The sequence below is a fragment of the Falco rusticolus genome, chromosome 1 (assembly GCF_015220075.1).
Source record: "Falco rusticolus isolate bFalRus1 chromosome 1, bFalRus1.pri, whole genome shotgun sequence".
In the NCBI taxonomy this organism is placed as follows: domain Eukaryota; kingdom Metazoa; phylum Chordata; class Aves; order Falconiformes; family Falconidae; genus Falco; species Falco rusticolus.
Window position 1 is genome coordinate 102,564,713 of NC_051187.1, and position 19,157 is coordinate 102,583,869.

The 19,157-nt window shown below is 46.1% G+C and overlaps 1 protein-coding gene across 1 annotated transcript in view; it reads right to left on the reverse strand.

Moving 5' to 3' along the window:
• SLC4A4 (solute carrier family 4 member 4) overlaps positions 1-19,157 on the reverse strand; it is a 163,748-nt gene that overhangs the window by 30,134 nt on the left and 114,457 nt on the right. Inside the window, 6 exon segments of the mRNA XM_037392274.1 lie at positions 2,218-2,489; positions 7,341-7,474; positions 12,683-12,857; positions 14,321-14,434; positions 14,865-15,019; positions 16,362-16,449. Coding sequence (XP_037248171.1) covers positions 2,218-2,489; positions 7,341-7,474; positions 12,683-12,857; positions 14,321-14,434; positions 14,865-15,019; positions 16,362-16,449 — 938 coding nt within the window.

Sequence of the window (19,157 nt, forward strand, 5' to 3'; positions counted from 1 at the left end):
ATATCCCGGCAATGCAGGGATGATACTCCACCTCTACTTTGCTACCTTATACAGGGCTTTAAGAAAATGCAGGACATGAGGAATAAGGCCGCTTACGTTTAGCAAGCAAAATACTACAGACTGATCCCGTGGCATGGCTGTAACCATGTATGCAGAGCAAGGCACTACCTTTACAAACAAGTGAACCAGAGGAGCTGCGCAGCCACTTTGCAAAAGCGTTCGGCTTAGCCTCTTCCCCAGCTGTTGCTCACTACTTTACTGCTGATTTACTGTTGTGTGATAAGAGAGAAAATCTCCTCTGTAGCTGTGATGGGAAGCTGATGTGGAAACCTATTTAATTAAGGAGCAGGAATGAAATCTGTTCTGTCATTTGCTTACGGGTTTGCTGCCTGGGTTTATGCAGAGACACAGCTATACAGCGGTACATCTCACCACCTTTCAGACCTGTGAAAGGCCATGCTGTCAGTGTCACGACTGACATCCTAGCAGCTATTTAACAGGCCACTCATTCCTCTGGAAAATTCCTTGCTTCTGTATATCAAACCCACTGTGGAAGGACACAGCACCAAGCAAGGGATGAGAACAGCCAAAGGACGCAGCTAGTGCCACCTGCCCTGCCAACCCCATAACCCCAGCACTTGCTGCTTTACACACAACAGCCACACATTATTTTTCCAGCTTGTCCTGGATTGATTTTAAATATGGGATCGCTCTGTTAGCGGCTCCGTTCTCACACAATTTGTTGTTTCCAATCTCTGGCAGCTTCAGCAGCTTCTGAAGTGCTGGCCTTTGTGCCTGAGGTGCCACAGACTCAGGCAGATCAGTGCAGGAGAGCTTGGTGTGGCTGGAGCCGAGTCCCAGAGGGTCACTTGGACAGATGGCTGTCAGCGCCTCGAGTACCACCTGGCCACTCCTCTTATTCGAGGTTTATTCAGTGCTGCTTGAAAAACGAAGGGAGAAGCATCTGGAGACGATGATGCTAAGGTCATCTTTACCCTCTGAAATAAACATCTGTCGAGAAGGCAAATAAGATGAAAAGAACCGTGGCAGCAAGGGTTTGTGAACTTTATCAGACCCTGCATGCTGATCCTGCCCCTGCTTGCTTACAAGGGTAAAGACCAGCATTGTCCTTCCAGGCACAGATCTCTTGGGAAATAACACACGAGTTCCTGCCACATGCTCCTTTTCCTCTGCTCATTCCCACTGTACCATCGTGTCTACCCTGGGCACTGGGTTTGTGCCGTAGGTGTTTCCATGGGAAGTGGAGACTTTCCATTTGGCACTGACCATTCCCCATTGTCCTAACTTCAAAGAAGAAAACACCCTGCAGTTCAGCTGGAAGCAGAACTACAGCAACATCTGAGTGCTTGCAGAGATCCTACGTTTAGCAACTCACCTAAGCACACAGCTCTGAGGGATCCACTTCCCGACACCTTTTGCACAGAGGCAGCAAGCAGCAGCTGGAAGCTTTGCCTGTTTGATATTGTCGAGGTAACCTGAAGTTTACTTTAAGCACAAACCAAGTTTCTTACTCACTCCTCATTGTTTGAAGGATCCTAGGAGTGGTCACAGCTTCCCTAATGGTATGAGCCAACATACTTCTGTTTGTATTTCAGTTTTGTAACCTTTTACTCCTGGTTGTGTTGCCGGATCTGTATGTATGCTGGCTGTACCTGCCTTGCAGCCCACCATCTAGTGATAGGCTGAACTGTTGGATATACTTCCACTCTAGGGAGGAAATTTTGCTCTTTTCCACTCATACACGCAGCCATGAGGTGGAAAACCACCTGTGTTTGGGTAACAGCCTGAAGAAATCCAGCTCCTGCACTTGAGCAAATGGCACAGCAGATACAGGCATGACCTGAGCACCATGGCAGTGACCTGGCCACCACTTCTGCCCCTTCACAGACTTCTCAGACGCGTGTCATTCAGAATTAACAGCCACAGGGATGCAAGGAGGTGTGTACAGAGACAGCTTCTCCACTGGTAACAATGCTCACATGAGCAGTCCCAGGAAGGCTGGCTATGAAGACATTCCACTTGGCACGCAGGGTGAAATCCACCCCTCAGCTTCAAAATAAGGCAAAGATAGGTTATCTGAAGACAACTGGTAAAGAAGTATGAAAGAAGAATTATCTGGACTGCAGCACAATAAAGAGACAGAGCCAATGCAATCTCCGATCTGTGAACTGGAGAGCTAGTTAAACATGCTCTTACCTGGATCTAATGGTTCACAGGCACAAGAGTAATGCGTGATATAGTCCACCTTGAACTCAGAGTTGATCGGGTAATGATCTGCCAGCTTGATCATCTTCTTGAAAGCATCATAAATGAAGATGAAGCTAATAAGGGAGGAAAAACCTTCTTCAGTGAAGCGGGTGAAGTACTTGACCAGGAAGCTGGCATCAGTAGCGACAAGAATGAGACACTGGAAGGCTGACCAAAGGCCGATCCAGAGACGGAACTCCAGGTAGTCAAAATCATTGTCTCTGCAACAAGACAGGGATGGCAGGAAGGGAAAATAATCGGGGTTAGATGAATCCACACAGGATGGTGACTTCCAGTGAGAAGTGGTGAACGCACAGCCCCTGAGACCTGTTGCTCATTTAGACTCAATGAGAGTGTTCCTAAGAGCTACGCTGTCTGTTTCCAGCCAGCCAACTCCATGTATGTGGTGCAGTTTAACAGCCAAGGTGGCAGAAAAGCATGCAAAAGTGATCAGTCTTGCTTACATCTTGACTAATAAATGCTACCAGTGAATTCAAGCTCTTTCTAGGCTTCCCAGTAAAAATCCTCCCTTGGCAAGCGTTCACAGAGCTGTAAAGGCCCAAACATCCAGCTGTCCAGGCCAGAGCAGCTTGACGCCAACAGCTTTCCACCAGCTGAAGATGTAACCACAGTTTACAAATCTCCCTCAGAAAACCACCTCCTGCCAAGCTTCACACTCCAGAGCCTACACTTCTACCTCCCAGGCCCTTGAACTACCTGTAGAAATCAAAATATCAGGAGGAGGAGAAGAGCAAGAAGTACAAAGCAGAAGACAACAAACCCTGGCGCCAGGACATGGCAGGCTACAAACGATGGAGCAAACCACATCATCCCTTCCTGGGAAGTTTGTTTGACCCTTATTTGTTGCTCAAGGCTGCTGCGCCCTGATGGCGCAGAGTCCAAAGGCAGGTTTTTAGGACCAAACAAATGCGAAAAGCAAACACTAGAGCAGATAAGGACCTGCCAGGGAGGTTATTGCCTACTCTGGGGAAGGCACCGGGAGGCAGTGGGGCTGGCAGCCCCAGTCAGCTGGTTATCCCCGGAAGCCAGGAGCCCTGCAGTGTTGAAGGACAGAGGAGGAAGGGCAGTTCCTGTGGAAAGTCTCAGAACAAAGTCTCCAATAGCATGGGAAAGCTCTGGGGAAGGGGACAGAGCCCAGGCATTTATCCCTTCCTTCCCCCAACTACATCAAGTGTTGTAAGAAAAACAACGTCTCTCCCCACAAGCCTGCCTTTAAACAAAAAGCAGCAAAAGCTGTCTTCAGGATGCCTCAGGAATGCAGGCTACACCAGATTAACCACCCACAGCTCTAAAACATAATAGCAGAAAAGCATCTGCAAGTCCCTCTCCAGGGCACAAGGGAGCAGGAGATCGCTGGACTGCCCTGCAGCACAACCCTCCATGCCTGTTTGCAGCGAGATGACAGGCTGCTCCAGAGAACCGTGCATGCCTCGGAGAAGGCTTCGCTCCCAGTACCAGGGTGGTTTTAGCTCAGTAGCAAAACACTTGGTCGCATGCTTGCAACCTGCCAAACCTGGCTGCCTTCAGAGGCTGGTCCCACCAATTATTCAAGTCCCCACTGCAGATGGACTTTCTCAAACCTTGTGTAGTAATAGTGAAAAATGTCTTTGCATCTCCCATGTACCTGGTTTTACACATGATTTCCCGGGAGACACAGCATGCTGTCACACACCTCTACCCTTTGTCAGCATTCACCCACAGGAGGCGAACTTTGCAGCGAACCTGCACGGTGCACCCCAAGCAGCCCACCACCAGCAGAAATCCTGGCCAGCAGCAGGGCTCGAGGGCCACTTTCTAGAACGTGGTATAAAACTGCGGAGTAAGGAACAAAAGAGCACCTCAACAGGGGGAACTACAGCCTTGTGATTATAAAACGGGAGAAAAGGCTGCAGGCCAGGCAGCGTGCCAGTTAAAGGCTTGCTGCTGGGCAGTGGCGAGTGTTTCTGTAAGGATCCTGGGTTGGATGTCAGGTAGGCTCGGGGTTGGGCATCTGCCTTCAAACCCAGCCTCTGCAAAGCCTTCTCCTTATTGTAGCTAAACATCTCAGGGAGGGCTGCAGCCTTCTGACACTGAGAATCTTGACCTGGAAGAGGGGTAAGAAGCAAATTAAAAACAAAGTGATGACTTAGAAAAAGAGAAGGGCGGGGGGTAGAGGTGGGGGTGGGGTCAGGGATTATAATAAAAGACCCCAGTGACAGCTCTCTAAAATATCCGGAGTCAGTGCCTCGGCGAGCAGGAGCTGCCATCCATCTGACCGAGTATGGAGAAAGTGGCTGGCAAAAGTCCAGATGGCACCCTGACTGTACACCATTGAAGAACTTCAAAAGGTTTTAAACTACATTTCTTGTTTACCCCTCTGAGTCCTTCAGCATTTCTGAAGCTCACAGAGCAAATGAAAAAGTACAGGACATTTCACATACACAATACAACAGGCTAAGTACTTTTGCCATGATTAATTTTCTTTCCGAGGTCTCTGGAAGGGAAACTTTCCCAACAGTCCGTGTTTGCAGCTGGAAGGCAGAAGGGCTGGGGTCCTGCTTTCCTGGGGAGCCTGGTGCCCTGCTTCCCGCTGCTTCCAGCTCGGAAACCCAGACTCATTTCACAGCGGGCATCAGAGATACTCTGCACGGGAGCAAAGCTCACCAGCCAGCATGTGAGTTGACCCAGGGTGTCCTGCAGCATTGACCCACTCTACTGGCAACGCGGCCAACGTCACCCCTGCAGGCACCCAAAGCTAGATGCACAGCTGGGTACACGAGGCTTTTTTAGATATCTCTCCATACACATACACACACGCACACAGAGTCAAACTTTAAATGAATCAGTAGATGGGAAGTCTTTCTAATTTTGCTCCCAGCAGGGAACAGCATGTTGTGAATATGAACAACCACAAATGTATTATTGAAAAATCACAGTGCTTGATTCCAATTTCCTTGTGAGAAAGACTCCCTCGAAAAAATCCTGCCATTCTGCTCCAGCACATTGTCAGGACAAAAGCTTTTATAACCACCACCCCCTCCTTGGGTTAAAAATAACCACTTTCTCCCTCCCAAAAGCGTACAAAGTGTTTTTCCATCTTGCCTTTTCCCTTCCACGTGCTGCGCCTGGGCTTTGACCTGCCCGCCAGATGCAAACAGCTATAGCACGTCTATTCCTGATCCTATTCATTTATTCCAATCAAAGAAAGAGAAGAATGGTGCCCCCCTCTTGCCCTGCTGCAGAGCTCTCACCAGTCGGCAGTTTCCCATTTCCCTCCCTGGGCTAGGCTAATTTTCTGCCCATCTTTTCTAGCCTCCATCCCTCCCTGCCTACGCTCCAACGCAGAGAAGAGACAAGCTTGAAGTCCATCTCCTCTGTCCCTCTTCGGCAGGACTGAGCAGCTGGCGCCGAGCAGAGCAGCAGTCCCAGGGTCAAGCAGGAGGGCACTGCATTGCATTTGAAGGTGCATGTTGTCTCTTCCCGGCATCCTTGACTCCAAGATGAACTCCTCCCTGGCTAACAGCAGTCAGAGAATGCTGCAAAGCCATTCAGGCTTCAAACCCAACAGTATTGTAAAATAACACCAACTTTGACAACGCAGGTGGAGAATCGGACCCTGCCCTTTTCATCCTGCCCTGCACTGGTTTCACAGACACGGCTCACACTGCCTCAAGTATTATCAAGGGAGTTAAGTAACCAAATGAAATTATCTCGCTCCAAGAGAATCCAGTGTATCACTGTGTATGTGGGATCACGTGTAAATGTAATAACTGCCCGCCGTCGCAGAAGCTCTGTACCTCAAAAGACTTCTCCAACATGCAGGCTATTCACAGGAAAGGCATGGTTATTATGCTCTCAATTCATTCTGAGTATCTACCCACAGATATTAAACATAATGAGGAAGGAGACACAATTAAGCAACCATATACCATGTCTCCTGCCTTATTACAACCTGCAGCCATGTTCAGCTTAACAATTCAATAGACCTTTTCTAAAGATAACCACTGACAGCCAAAGACCTGTTCCACATCGCAGGTGACTGGTTTTGAAAGAAAACCTAGTAATGCCTGAACTCCAGAAGCTCTCCATTTTGTGTCCTGAAACACAAGTCTTTCACAACTTGCAATGCTGTGAGCACTCCCTGATGGGAGAAGGGAGGGCTACAAGTGATTCAGGGCGTTTTCTGGAAAACCAAAAATGATCTTGCAAAACACCATCCAAAGTATCAGTAGTCCTACATGTAAAATCATCCATGAATAGGCATGTAAAATCATCCACGAATAGGCACAAAATCATCCATGAACAGCATGTGCAATTGCACGTGCAATCACTGGTGAGTATACATGTACAATCAATATGCCGATTCCTTTAGGGATTCTCATTATATTTTGCCAGCACTGCAGATGTGGGAACAGTCAATGAGAACACCTAACCAAATGGGCTCCCCTTAACTCTGGCTGTCAGCTATCATCACTGCACCAGCATTAACACGCTGGGGAGGGAGCAGAAGCTCTTCATACCAGTTAAAAGGAAAAACAACCCCCAGAGCATTTAATGCAGCAGAGCTCCAGCGAGGAACTCTGGGGACAGACAGAGATAGGCAGCTATTTCTATCAGAGGTAGTTTTGCTTTTCTAATAGCAACTATTTTAAATGAGTACTGATTTAAGGACAAATTTTTGGTAACCTTGAGGCCTGCAGGATTTTGTTAGTGAAATCACCAAGAGCTGGCTTCCTTTCTTTGCTTCTATGGGAAATACACAGCAGCCAGGGAAACACATGCAGCAACAGCACACTGCCTGTAACTAGTGCAAACTCCTTGGTGGGGACAGACTTGGCCAAGAATTTCCAAGAGGCCCCAAGGCACTCACACACCGGGCAGTGCTCTGGGACACGCGTGCCTGTGAAAATCCCCAATGTGATTGCACTGCCATCTCAACAAGGAATAAAGCCATGTTTCATTTCATGCACTAAATCCCCTCCTTCCCCACTGCTAGCCATCTCATTCCCTAGCTAGTATTTCATTAGTGTGAGACATTCCTCCCCTCCTCCCTCCTCCACCCTTGTACTTACTTGCTGAAATTGAAGAGAAGCCGTTCAAAGACAAGGACAGGTCCCGTGCTGCTCAAAATTGTGAGTGGCTGACCAGCAAAAAGGCAAAATATCGCTCCGGTGACTGCTGTGCCCAGAAAGCTCTCCAGCACGCCCTACAGTAGACACAGGAGAGAAGTGAGTTCTACTGAATGACCCTTTCTATTAGCACTGCTGCAAGGAAATGAGTAGTTATGCTGTGTGCCTATACACCCGAGGCGAAGTGAAGACCATCTTCTGCCCTCTCCGGCAGCTGCACACCGAGATGTGCTCGTCCCACACAATTCATCGTTAGGATAACCAGCAACCCCCTTCTTACTTGTGAGGCCCAGACTTTAATGACACTATCTTGTATTTGATGTTTGACAAGGGGAGGAGAGTGTTTTTGAAGGCCACTTTAAAGGATTTGAGAACTCCTTGAACATCTCCTGCATCTTTGACAGTAAAGATACATGCTTGTAGGGCTCTTCACACCAACACAGCAGAGCATGGCTAGAGGACAGTGCTGACATCCTCCAGGACAATGCAGGGTGGCTGGTTTTTCTTTCTCCAAATGAGGCAGACACTCCTAGATAAACAAGAAGACCCTCTTTCAAGTAACTGTTTTCTTAAGCCAGACACAAACCAAACAAGGCTACTTCATCCAGCAGTCATGAGGTGAGACCCCAAGTTCACCAGATGTCACCAGCGAGTAAAAAAATCCGTATTTAACGGGCTCTACAAATACCTTTGGCATGTGTGACAAAACAGCTTCGCTGCAGGCAGATAAAAGAGCATGCTTGATGTATTTTGGGATTTTCATGTCCAACTATAGCTGGACAATATCTACTTTTAAAATGCAAAACATGGACAAAATATAAATGGCAATAAATGGTGATTATTTACTGAGTGTGCACCCTCCTACAGAAATGGCAGAAGTTGCTGGACCTTGCCTCGTTTGCTCTTATGGAAACTAATCTGTTCACACTTGACTGAGTTTTAAGGGAACAAGAGCATTGTCTTCTACTCAATAAGACACACAGACATCAGCATCACCCTCTCCAGGAATATCAACCCAAGAGCCAGGGGCAGATTCAAGCAGAGGCTTATGGGCTTGGCTGTGGCTGTGTCTCAGTCAGCAGCCTCATTAATACTGCAGGTGCTGAGCAACCAGCAGTAACGGCACGTGCAGATCCTTCTTCCCATCCACGACAAACTGCAGGATTGGGGCTACAGTTTTTCTGACTTATCAGTGGTAACGCAAAGAATTTAAATTCAGTTTTGTGGCTTTCTTTTTTGGAAATACCCCTGTTACTGTTTATGCTGAGGAAAGTATATTCATACTGTCATATGTCAAAATATTTACTATGTAGAGCAGAAGATTTATTTTTTTTCATCTACTAAATTACTAGCAGAACTTTCTCTAAAGCAATCATAAACAACTTTTCTGGCCACAAACATGATCTCAAGATACCAGTGGTCAAGCGCTGTTATTGCTGGGCAATTAAAGCAGCTGCACGACAGCTGCGCAGGGAAGCAAAAGATAAGGAAGGTTGAAAAGCCGCCTGCTCCCGATGCACAGCTACTCGTCAGTCCAGGGCAGACAGAACAACCTTGCCTTGGTGGCAGGTGACAGCCTTGGTCCTTGTCATTTCCAAGTGTATCAGTGATGCCCGTCACTGACAGCAGGGATCAGTGCAAGGGAGATCTGCTTGCCATGACAACCTGCAGCCTTCACACAAGGATAGTGCAGGTTTTACAGGGACACAGACAACAGCCTACGAGCCTCTGTTTGCTGCTTTTGGGGGACTTGTGAGGATGAGACAATTGCTCTTGGGGCAAGGAATGGCATTCACACAGCTGATCCCCTTCGCTCCTCCCGCATTACTCATGAAGAGGGCCCTCACGGCCAGCGGCCAGCGCATCTGGAATCTCTTTTCCCTGCATTCTTCCACGTGTCTGTAGCTAAGAATAGTGTCTTTTCTCAGAAACATAAAACTCTGCAGTGAGCTTTTAAAGAAATGCTGGCCAGGGCAGACTCTCTGGGGCAGGCAGCACAGGGTGGGCAATTTTTAGTGCCCGACCCAGCAGCTGTCACATAATTGCTTACAAGAAACAAGAAGCATGAACTGTGATGTGGTAGCCCAAAAAATACTGTTTTCTGTAAGGACAGAATGTCTGGGGGAGAACTTCTAGGTGCTGCTCTAGGTGCGAGGCTTAACCTTCCCTCACATTTCTGGGTATAAAGACTGAGAGCAACGTGTGCTCTGAGATGCCCTACAAAAAACCACTCTTCCAAATGCCTTCCCACTGTGGGAGTAAACAATGGTTTGAGCAACACTTGACATGAACCTGGACTCTGATCCCAGTGAGCAGCTCTCTGGAGGAACAACTTGAACTGGGTGCCTTGGGACGCTTCACTCCAGCCCTGATGACAGAGGGGCATTTGAGGATGAAGAACACGTGCTTCGGCTCTTCTGTTGAAAACCTGCAGTCAAAAACCCCTTTTCTGGGCTCCCAGCAGCCAAGAGACCTAATGCCTTTTCAAACATGGATGGTGACTAAAGGTTTGTTGAAGGGACATGGCAAAAGAAAAGTCAGTTGTGCCCAAACTCTACACCTCTGATACACCGGTTCAGAAAAACTGCTGGTACTTTAATTTTAAATCAGTACCTAAATCAAAACCAGTAAATTCAACTGGCTGTTGTACGTAAGAAGCAAGTAAATGTCTCAAAGTGCACAAATCAGAAAATAACAGACACTCTTTTCCTGCGCGGAGCCTTGGCTATGTTACGAACCGACTGGAGGGATTTGGTTTCTCTAGCAACTCAGTGATGATTTTCCTGCACTTCGCTCCGCTTCTGTGAAGTTTAACCACAAACTGGCTAGAAGAGCGGCCGGCCAGGGGGGCACATCCACAGCCCACAGCCCCTTGCTGCCAGTGCTCCTCTCTGGCTACACGCCCAGTTCCCTCCTCACCCAGCACAAACCCCTGAGGGCTGGCAAGGGACGAAGCCTTTGACAGGACTTGTGTGTTGGTTTCTTCTGCTGCTCCTGGAGGTTTTGTCGTTAACAGCTATGCTGTGTTTATATTTGCTGCAGAGCTCCTCCGTTACCAAAGCAGTCTTCTTAACTGCAGAGCGCCAATGGTTTCCCTTTTCAACATGCAGGATAAATCACTGAGCTCAAAACAGACTGTTCCTGCACCTTTTGTCTTTCTAGGGACTTTGTTTTCTCCAAGCAACAGGAAAACTCAGACTGAGTTTTATCTACTGCAGAAAAACCCAAGGATTAAAGGCAATCTGTGTTTTCTCTTTCTTGTCTTTCCCCCCCGCACTGTCTCCCCTCCTATGCAGCTCGTAGACATACTTTGGTGAAATGAGACTGTCACATTCAACAAATGAATACCATTTTAAATCACAGCAAGGCTGCATGCTCAGCTATAATCCCGTCGAGAAGGTTCATGACGTTCTTGGAAGAATAACCTCACCCCAGCTTGAAATGTATTAAAAGAAACACATTTATGTGTCAATCCCTGGCAGGTGGAAGACAGCAAAGGGGTCCCCCAGGAGCACAGGGGTTGCCAGCTCTTCTGGAGTCATACCTGCTTTTGTCACCCCTCTCCCTCTCTGGTGTATGCTGTGGAGCCTGGCAGCAGAAAGTCTCCCAAGGGAAGAGGAGCAGCAGCAAAGAACGGCTGCAAACTACACGTGAGGCCGTGCATGGCAACTCCGGCAATGCTAGCACAAGTCCTCCTGGGCAGGCTGTCTCTGCAGCTCGCTTTGCTGCTTCAGAGAGGGGCCAAAGCGGGGGATCTCCCCCCCTTGCAGAGCCAGCGCTGGTAAGCCAGCAGCCAACCCAAAAGACAGCAAATGCACGTGTCTCACTTCAAGAATACTACCAAGCACAAGCAGCAGGACTGTCAGTACTTAATGGGGCAGCAGTTTTACCATTTGCCAGATAAATGACATATTTTTTTAACTTCCTGAAATGCCAGTGTTTCTTTTTGAAGAAAAAAAAATATTTTTGGGGGGTCAGCATTAAGAGACTATACTGTCAGTTCCAGTGGCCAAAAAATATTTTGCTACTTGAGAATAAATAAGCAAGGGATACAAAGGTAACGGAAAAGACTTCTGGATACAATAAAGTGATTATGTGCACTACATTTGGAATCAGGTGACATTTCCCCTTCCTCCCCTACTTCAAAGACTTCACCTTGTACAGATGCAGAGCAGATAGACTTTGCTCTGCTACTCAGTGACTGAAGAGCGATGCTCACCAGTGGACCCCAGAGGCCTTTCCATTCTCTACTTCCATTTGCTATTATTTCTTTTTAACTTTGTGCATCATGAATTTGTTTGCATGACTGCTGTGGAGCTGAGTTTTGGAAGAAGTAAACCGTATTTGTACAGGGGAGAGGGAAATCTGGCACCTGGCCAGCTACGGAATCTTACTCTAGCCTGTAATTTATCATAGGGAAGTGTATGGCTCTGGATAGGTGCCCCCCTTTCCTATGTTCAGTTTAATTAAACCTGCATAAATTAATAGTTCAGTCTTTGTCACTATGAGTATAATTATTGTTAGGAGATTCAATGTGGCTGCACTGAATTTATCTAAATACAACCTCCTATGTTTTCTTCCTCTTCAAAAAGCCAAAGGAATACCAAAGCGCACTGCTAGAGCTGAATTCTGCTCCAGCCAAACATGACTACAGCAGTGCTAACGCAGAATCCCTTTCCTTTAGACTTCACCTAAAACTGAGCCACCCTTTGGAGCCCCTGCTTCCTTCTTTACTGCTGATCCACACTGCCTCTGGATAGACAACATGGTCCTCAGGATCTGATCTTCCAGCTACTATGAAGAACTCACATTTTTCTCCTGCATCAGCTCTCCTGATTCACTTGCTTTCCTACGAATCTTAGGCTATTCTTTTCACCAGAGAGGCAGAAGTCCAGGGATCGTAAGAGTCATGCAGATGATACAGTGCTATGCTCTGATGACATGGAAAGTCTGAATCAGACTTAGCAAACTTAATTGGGCTGAAACGGTACAACCGAGACACAAACAGAGCACAGATCAGAGGAACTCCTCTCTATATAAAAAGCAAGGACCTTCTCTGTCGCCTGGCCATCTTTCAAACACCATTTAAGGTAACTGCTTGCACAGTTTTTCAAAGGCTAGCCGTCCAACAGCAGCGAAAGCAAGCCAACTTCCAGTGGAAACACAGGATACCTGTATTCATTGTACCCAGGATTTGAGCTTTGTCGGTGGCCAAACATCCTTATCTGACTGTAGACAGCAAAAGGCAAACGACATGTTCGTTGCTTCTGAAAGCTCTTGCTAACCTGCATGTTTTCCGTAGCATCACCAAGCAGTCCTCCAAAAGTGATAGCGTTGGTCACTGTGGCCAGGTAGATGAAAAGAACAGCTGAAAGGGCTTGAATGTTTAAAGCATCGTAGAAGTCGCTGGCAAAGAACGGTGCTTTCCTCTTTATGTCTTTGATTAAGCCACCACAGAATCTGAAAAGACAAGCAAGAAAAGACTCATGCATCCTGCTTTACAGTGAAAGTCACCAAGACAAGTGTCCCTGTCACCACAAAAAGAAATCATCAGAAACATTGCCAGAAATTAAGTATTATCTGAAAGGAGTGAGATCATCACATTACATAATAATCTTATCACAGCTGTGGTAGCCGAGGGATATCATTGAGGTAATACTGCAAAGAAAGATAATATCTTGGACATGTGATGCAGCTGGAAAGAGACAAATTTCAGGAACACAAGCCCTGCTTCTGCTGAAACAGACCACTAAAGCTTGCAGTTCAGGAAGCTCGTCTATTGGTTTTTTTCCCAACTATATTGGTTGATGTCATAAAATATATTAACTCTAGCCTAAATCCCTGCCTACATTTCTCCACATGGCACATACCGTGGTTGGGCGAGCCAAACAATTTGCTAAATAGAAAAATGCTTCAAACTGTTAACCAGAAAAAGAACTAGAATTAAAAACGCAAGTAAGTGAAATCATCTTGGAGAACATGAGAGCTCCACTTACAGACATACTCTTTTTGTACAAGCACAGTCAAGACAGTATTTAACTCTTACAATAAAACTCCATGTGGCTCTGACACTGCCAGCATGAAAAATGTTTCTGTTTTGCCTCTTGTTCCCTTGCACACAGTTCATCACCAACACCGGGACTGTGCAGACATGCTGGACGCAGAGAGGTTTGCGGCAGACAGGAACACAACCCTTTCTGACCCCGAACCGGGACGCGTCGGCCGCCTTGCACACACCAATTTGTCATTTCAGACTTTCAGACTTTTCTGCTAGAATTCAGATATTCTACTAGAACTTAAAACAATATAGAGCAAGAGGGAGGGCATGATGCCACCATGAAAACCTGAGTACTGACCTTGAAATGCTGAGCATGCTGTTTTACGGCCACCTGGACTGTAACCCCACTCTAGTGGACTTTTATGTGGCACATAAGCAGAGTAATAAAGCAGAGAGTAAGGCCTCAGGCTCTGTTACCTTCTGTATTTCTACCCCATAAAAGTCTTCATCTGTGCAATTCAACTACAAAGAAATGTCTGGAAAAGGGAAGGTCTCTGCTTCTGGCTAAATCACTTCCAGCAATCCCAATGGGAACTGTAGCTGCACCTGCCACGCTTGTGCCCCTTACAGCTCACCTAACTTCACCAAGTGTCAACAGCCAACACCCGCCCGGCCTTGCTTTAATTTCTGAGTGCCTCATTTAAGACGTTTTGTAATTTGCTGAGGCTGGATGTTCAGAACCCTTCAAACCATCTCAAGCTGGCCACTAAAAAACCCAGGACAGATTTTGGGGTCACACCTCAACCTATACAAATATAGTACGTTGGGAAAGAAAGCAGAAGGGGTGAAACAGTTCCGCAAGTGAAACGTGGCCCCCTTGCCCAGGTCACAGGGGGTGCACCATGCTGAGCGGCACGTTACTGACCTGCCCGTTCGTTGCAGTTCTTCACAGTCCCCATGGCCCCCGCCGCCGTGTCCTCCATCATGAGGTGTGTCTCCATTCATCTGTAGGTTTTCTCCACCGGAGTACATGTTTTTCCTAGGCAAGAAGGCAAGACAAACTGAGGCTCTCTGCATTGCCTGACAGCTCCACAAATGCAGCCCACACACAGCTCCTCCAAACAAGCCATGCTGTACAAAGGAGACAAGAAGGCTGACCTGCTGGCAGCCAGAGCAGGATGTAGTGTGTTAGAAAGACCACACAGAACCCCAAAGAGTCTGGATAACCACTATGTGTGCTATCATATACCTATAACATCACCTTAAACGTATAGAATTGCAAGAACATCCTCCCTCCAGCTATTAAGGAAGAGCTGAAAATAACTCTAGTACTTTCTAAATACAGAGAGATGCAGGTCACTCTGCATTTGCCCAATAAAGTTGGTATACCCAAAGCACCAGGCTCTTCCCAGAATTGATGCACACTGTCCCTCATCACACAGCTAAGCCTGCTTGCCTCCTGCTACTACCTTTTATCTGAAGAAGGGAGAGACTTGGGGGGCTCTATCCTAATGGCTGGATCCCATTCCCCAGGGGGAAGCACAATGACTTCATCCAGAAACTCATCAATGCCAGCGATCAGGTCCTGCCGGTCCTTGGCTTTATAGGCAATGTCGTGGAATACCTGTAAGGAAAAGAGAGATTCCATGCAGAAAAGACTCTTTGCATTTTCTGTGGCCCAGACTCCAGAGGCAGCTACCCAGATTTATTCTATCAAAAGAACTTATTCATTCTCATAAACCTTGCAAAAAGTATGAGAACACTTGGCACAAGGGTGGGTGAACCTCAGGAAAGCCTTTTCCTTTGGTTGGCTGTTTAAAGATAAAGGTTCTTCACTTGCAGGTATATTTCTAATTTTTAGCAAAATAAAAGTTTCTAACCCTTTAAAAAATGTTACTAAAACAACTATCCGTCTCTTTTACCCAAGAAAAGAGTTTCCCATAAATGAGTTTCACTTATGCCTTGAAAAGATACTTTTACAAAGTCACAAAAAAAGCATCAGATCCTCTCTTCCTACCGGCTTCAGTCTATCAAACAATAGGTTAGTTTTCAACCCTGTGACATAGAAACAATGAGAATATTTGCTTAAAAACAAAACCAAGAAGCACAAACCAGTTTTACTGAAAGGCCTAGCATTACTGATGAAGAGTGAATGAGAGAAGGGAGGAAAAAGAGCATTAATGCAGAATTTTACTGAAATCTTTTGGACTGCTTGGAGCAAAGGTGGATCAGCAACATGCAATAGACTTAATAAGAACGGTCGGTGGTAGGAACGAGGGCTTTGGGGTGATGGAAACTAGACCACTGCTCCAAGCAGTGGAATGACAGAAAACAGAAGAGCTGAGACCGGGTGAGCGGTAATTAAGGGAACCGTACAAGAACAAAACAACATAAGGAGAAAGCAAAGAACAAACATAATGTAAATCACCCCCAGACATGCAGGGCCCAAGGGACACGGGAAGAAAGAAGACGTAAATGAATACTGAAAGCCCAGTCATCTCATTGAGGTGTATGATTAGTGAGTAATTGCTAGGTACTCATGGATAATATATAAGCACTGTCTGAATGAAGAAGTGCTCTGGGATATGGTGCAACACACAATGGTACGTCCCGGGTGTAACCATTGCTGCAGTAATTACCTGGAGCGTAGCTGCGGGTTACTGTCATCATGGGATATGACACAAGGTGCACACCATAGCATTAATTCATAGTCTATTTGAAAGAGTGATTGCTAGCAGGAAAATACACACAATGGAGAAAAATTTCCTACAGTCATGCTTTTATGGAAACATGAAGCCAGATGAAATAATTATGTAAACAGAGAGAATCGGGAGGTGATGTGGATATTTCAGCTTTATATGTATATCCATTCCTGTCAACCACATTGCAGGAAAGGACACCAGTATTAGCTAACCAAGTGGAACCTAGAAGAAGCCATTTCACATAGGAGATGTCAAGACACCTACCTCATCCGACATCAGAGTGGCGATGGCTCGGCCGATCTCATGATAGGACTTTGCTTTGCCCTTCGGTCCCAGCAGAATGAAGAGAAATCTGACAAAACAGATTGTTCCCATTTAGGATAGCAAAATGCATCGCTTATTACTTATGTGATATCTAGACAGAAATTCAGCTTTAAAAAGTTGTCGTCTCTTCAGAGATTCAGAGGCTGCCAGGGGCCTCCAGCTAACTTGAGAGTAGAGGTTACACCTTGCACTTCATTGTGCTTACTCGGACAAGCAAGACACTACCCAGAGTTTTTCTCCCAAAGAGCCTTAAAAGTAGCCTTGAGACTGCTGTGGCCAAGCGCTATCACAGCCCTAGCAGAAGTCGCTACCGTCCAACACCTTCAGGATGAGGTGAAGGAAGGACATTCTTCCAACACCCAGCACCTGGAAGCAAACTATGCACGATGGATTCAGCTCCAGTGCAGAGCGGTTGAGAACCCATGCCCTGCGTGCGCCGGAAAGCCCATCCACTTCCACAGTGATTTATTTGAGCATATGTTACTGTCTCCTTGTAGCTGTTCAATCCTTGTGTAAGATACCAGTGTTAAACGTTGCCCTAGTGCTATTCAAGTGCCAGTTACATGATGATGGCAGTGATGTAACTGCTGCTACAGAGCAGGGAAGGGACAGAAGATTTAAGGACTGCTCACTCCGCACAGTGCCAAGGGCAGCGACACACCTGAGCACCCTCTGTGCACAGGATGGACCAAGCGGGGCCAGCACAGCAGCAGGCACAGAGGGAGGACGCGATTAACTATCCACGTTGCTCACGAGAAATTACATTGCTCCCCCGAGCTATCAGATAGCACGCCACGTACTTATTAATGCTCTGCTGGGGCTGACATCTTTGCTATGGTTCAGCACCCAGAGTAGCTACTCACATGCAAAAGGAAACCATTAGTCTAAAGTAGGGCTTTAGCTATAAATAATTAAGCCCAACCTGTATGCCCTGAATTTCTGCTCTGAGTATACAACACATACCAGAGACCAGAGACCATCTGATGGCTTCGTAGTCACAGCTTAATTCTTAAGCAGGCAACTGAAGGTGTAAACCTATTCCTATGGCAGGCACCATCAGAAAGGGTATCTACAAGGTATTAGGAGTTAACTTCTTACATGACCTCTTTGGGCAGCAACTACATCCTAGTCGCTGCTAATGAGTTTGAAAAACACCATGCTATGAAACCTTTGGAGATAGGAAATTACTGCTCTTAATCTTTCCTGCCTTTGCTTTTGTCAGTGCTAATACACTATGAATCAGGACTTGCCTACGTGACAATATGTTCTAAAGAGATTCCTTAATGGAAAAGGCTGTACATGGAAAATGGATGCTTCTGCCAATAAAACTGTCTAGCAGTTGTGCCAGAATAACAGGAATGCTGGTGAAAGGTGGCTGGGTTTTCCAACCTCTTAATTGACGCTCATTAGAAAAAGTTTTAAGTATGGCCTCAAGGTTGGATCTTCAAATGTATCTAAATTCTTCTGGCCTGGAATGAAAAATGACCAAAAATATATTTTTTTTCATTCAAAAATGCTTAATTCAATTATTTGAATTAATTCAATTATTTGAATTAATCATTCAAATAATGCTTAACTCAGGAAAGGCCTATGCCTTATCTTAGGCTCTTCCAGTTCCTAAACTAAAGTTCCTGTGCAAGGCCAAGGTATCCACGCTGAAATGGTAAAAGCCATTACCTCCTTTAGAAATACTCTTAATTTAAAGTTAATTTCAGGCAGCAGATGGGTGACAAACTGGTGGCTACTTACTCACACAGCATCTACAGCCTTGGCTGTACAAACACAAGCTTCTTAGAAATCCCCCGTTCAGATTTGTCGCGGAAAAAAAGGATTGGTTCATGGCTATGGCGTGAAAATACATCTGTCTTCATGCTCACCTCTTCACCTTGTAACTGGCTTGTTAAGAAAGCCCTGTTACTTCTGTTGGCCATCTCGCACAATGGCCAACATTCAGTGGCCTGTGGGATTTCAGTGGAGACCATCATGCTGGTCAGACGGTGTCACCCCAAGAGCTGGACTCTAGCTAGTGACCCTGAGACTAAAGTCTCACTCTCTCCCACGCACCAACTCACCCCTACAATTAGCAATAAAAGAAGTCATGGCAACAGACCAACTCCTCCATTTCACCTAATTTAGCAAAGGCTGGGAATTATTGGGGCAATTTTCAGCAAATTCCGTATCAGCATGTGTTTCAAACAGAAACACTAATAGCTGCTCAAAACAATTTTAAAGCTTCCTGAATTAAGCCTTTTTCCAATTACAGATGTACCTTTCAATCAGTAATGGAAAAGAAACACACTATAACCCTTGGTAAGTTGTCTCATCTAAAACCTTTTGCATTACTTCCAGTGTGAATTTGAGTTGGCTTCAACTTCCAATAATAAATTTAAATTGTCTCTTATAGCTAAACTGAAGAACCCTCGGTAATTAAATTCCTTTAAATACCCTCCCCTATTGATCCATTCACCTGTAGCCATCTGTCAGTTAGGCTAAGCCATTTGAGGCTTTTCTCCTCTCTTAAGTCACTTTGACGGCTGTGCTGTGAGCCTCTTCCGATGTATCAGCATCCCCCTCAGGGAAATCATCCAAGAGCTGGGAGTTTTGTCAGTGCAAATATATAGATGAAATAACCCATGGCTACTCAGGAACTTTATGAGAGCCTGCTTTCCTGAGAAAATGAAGTTAGGAGCATTCGCAGCATCATGGAACGGTTGGGGTTTGAAGTGACCTCTGGAG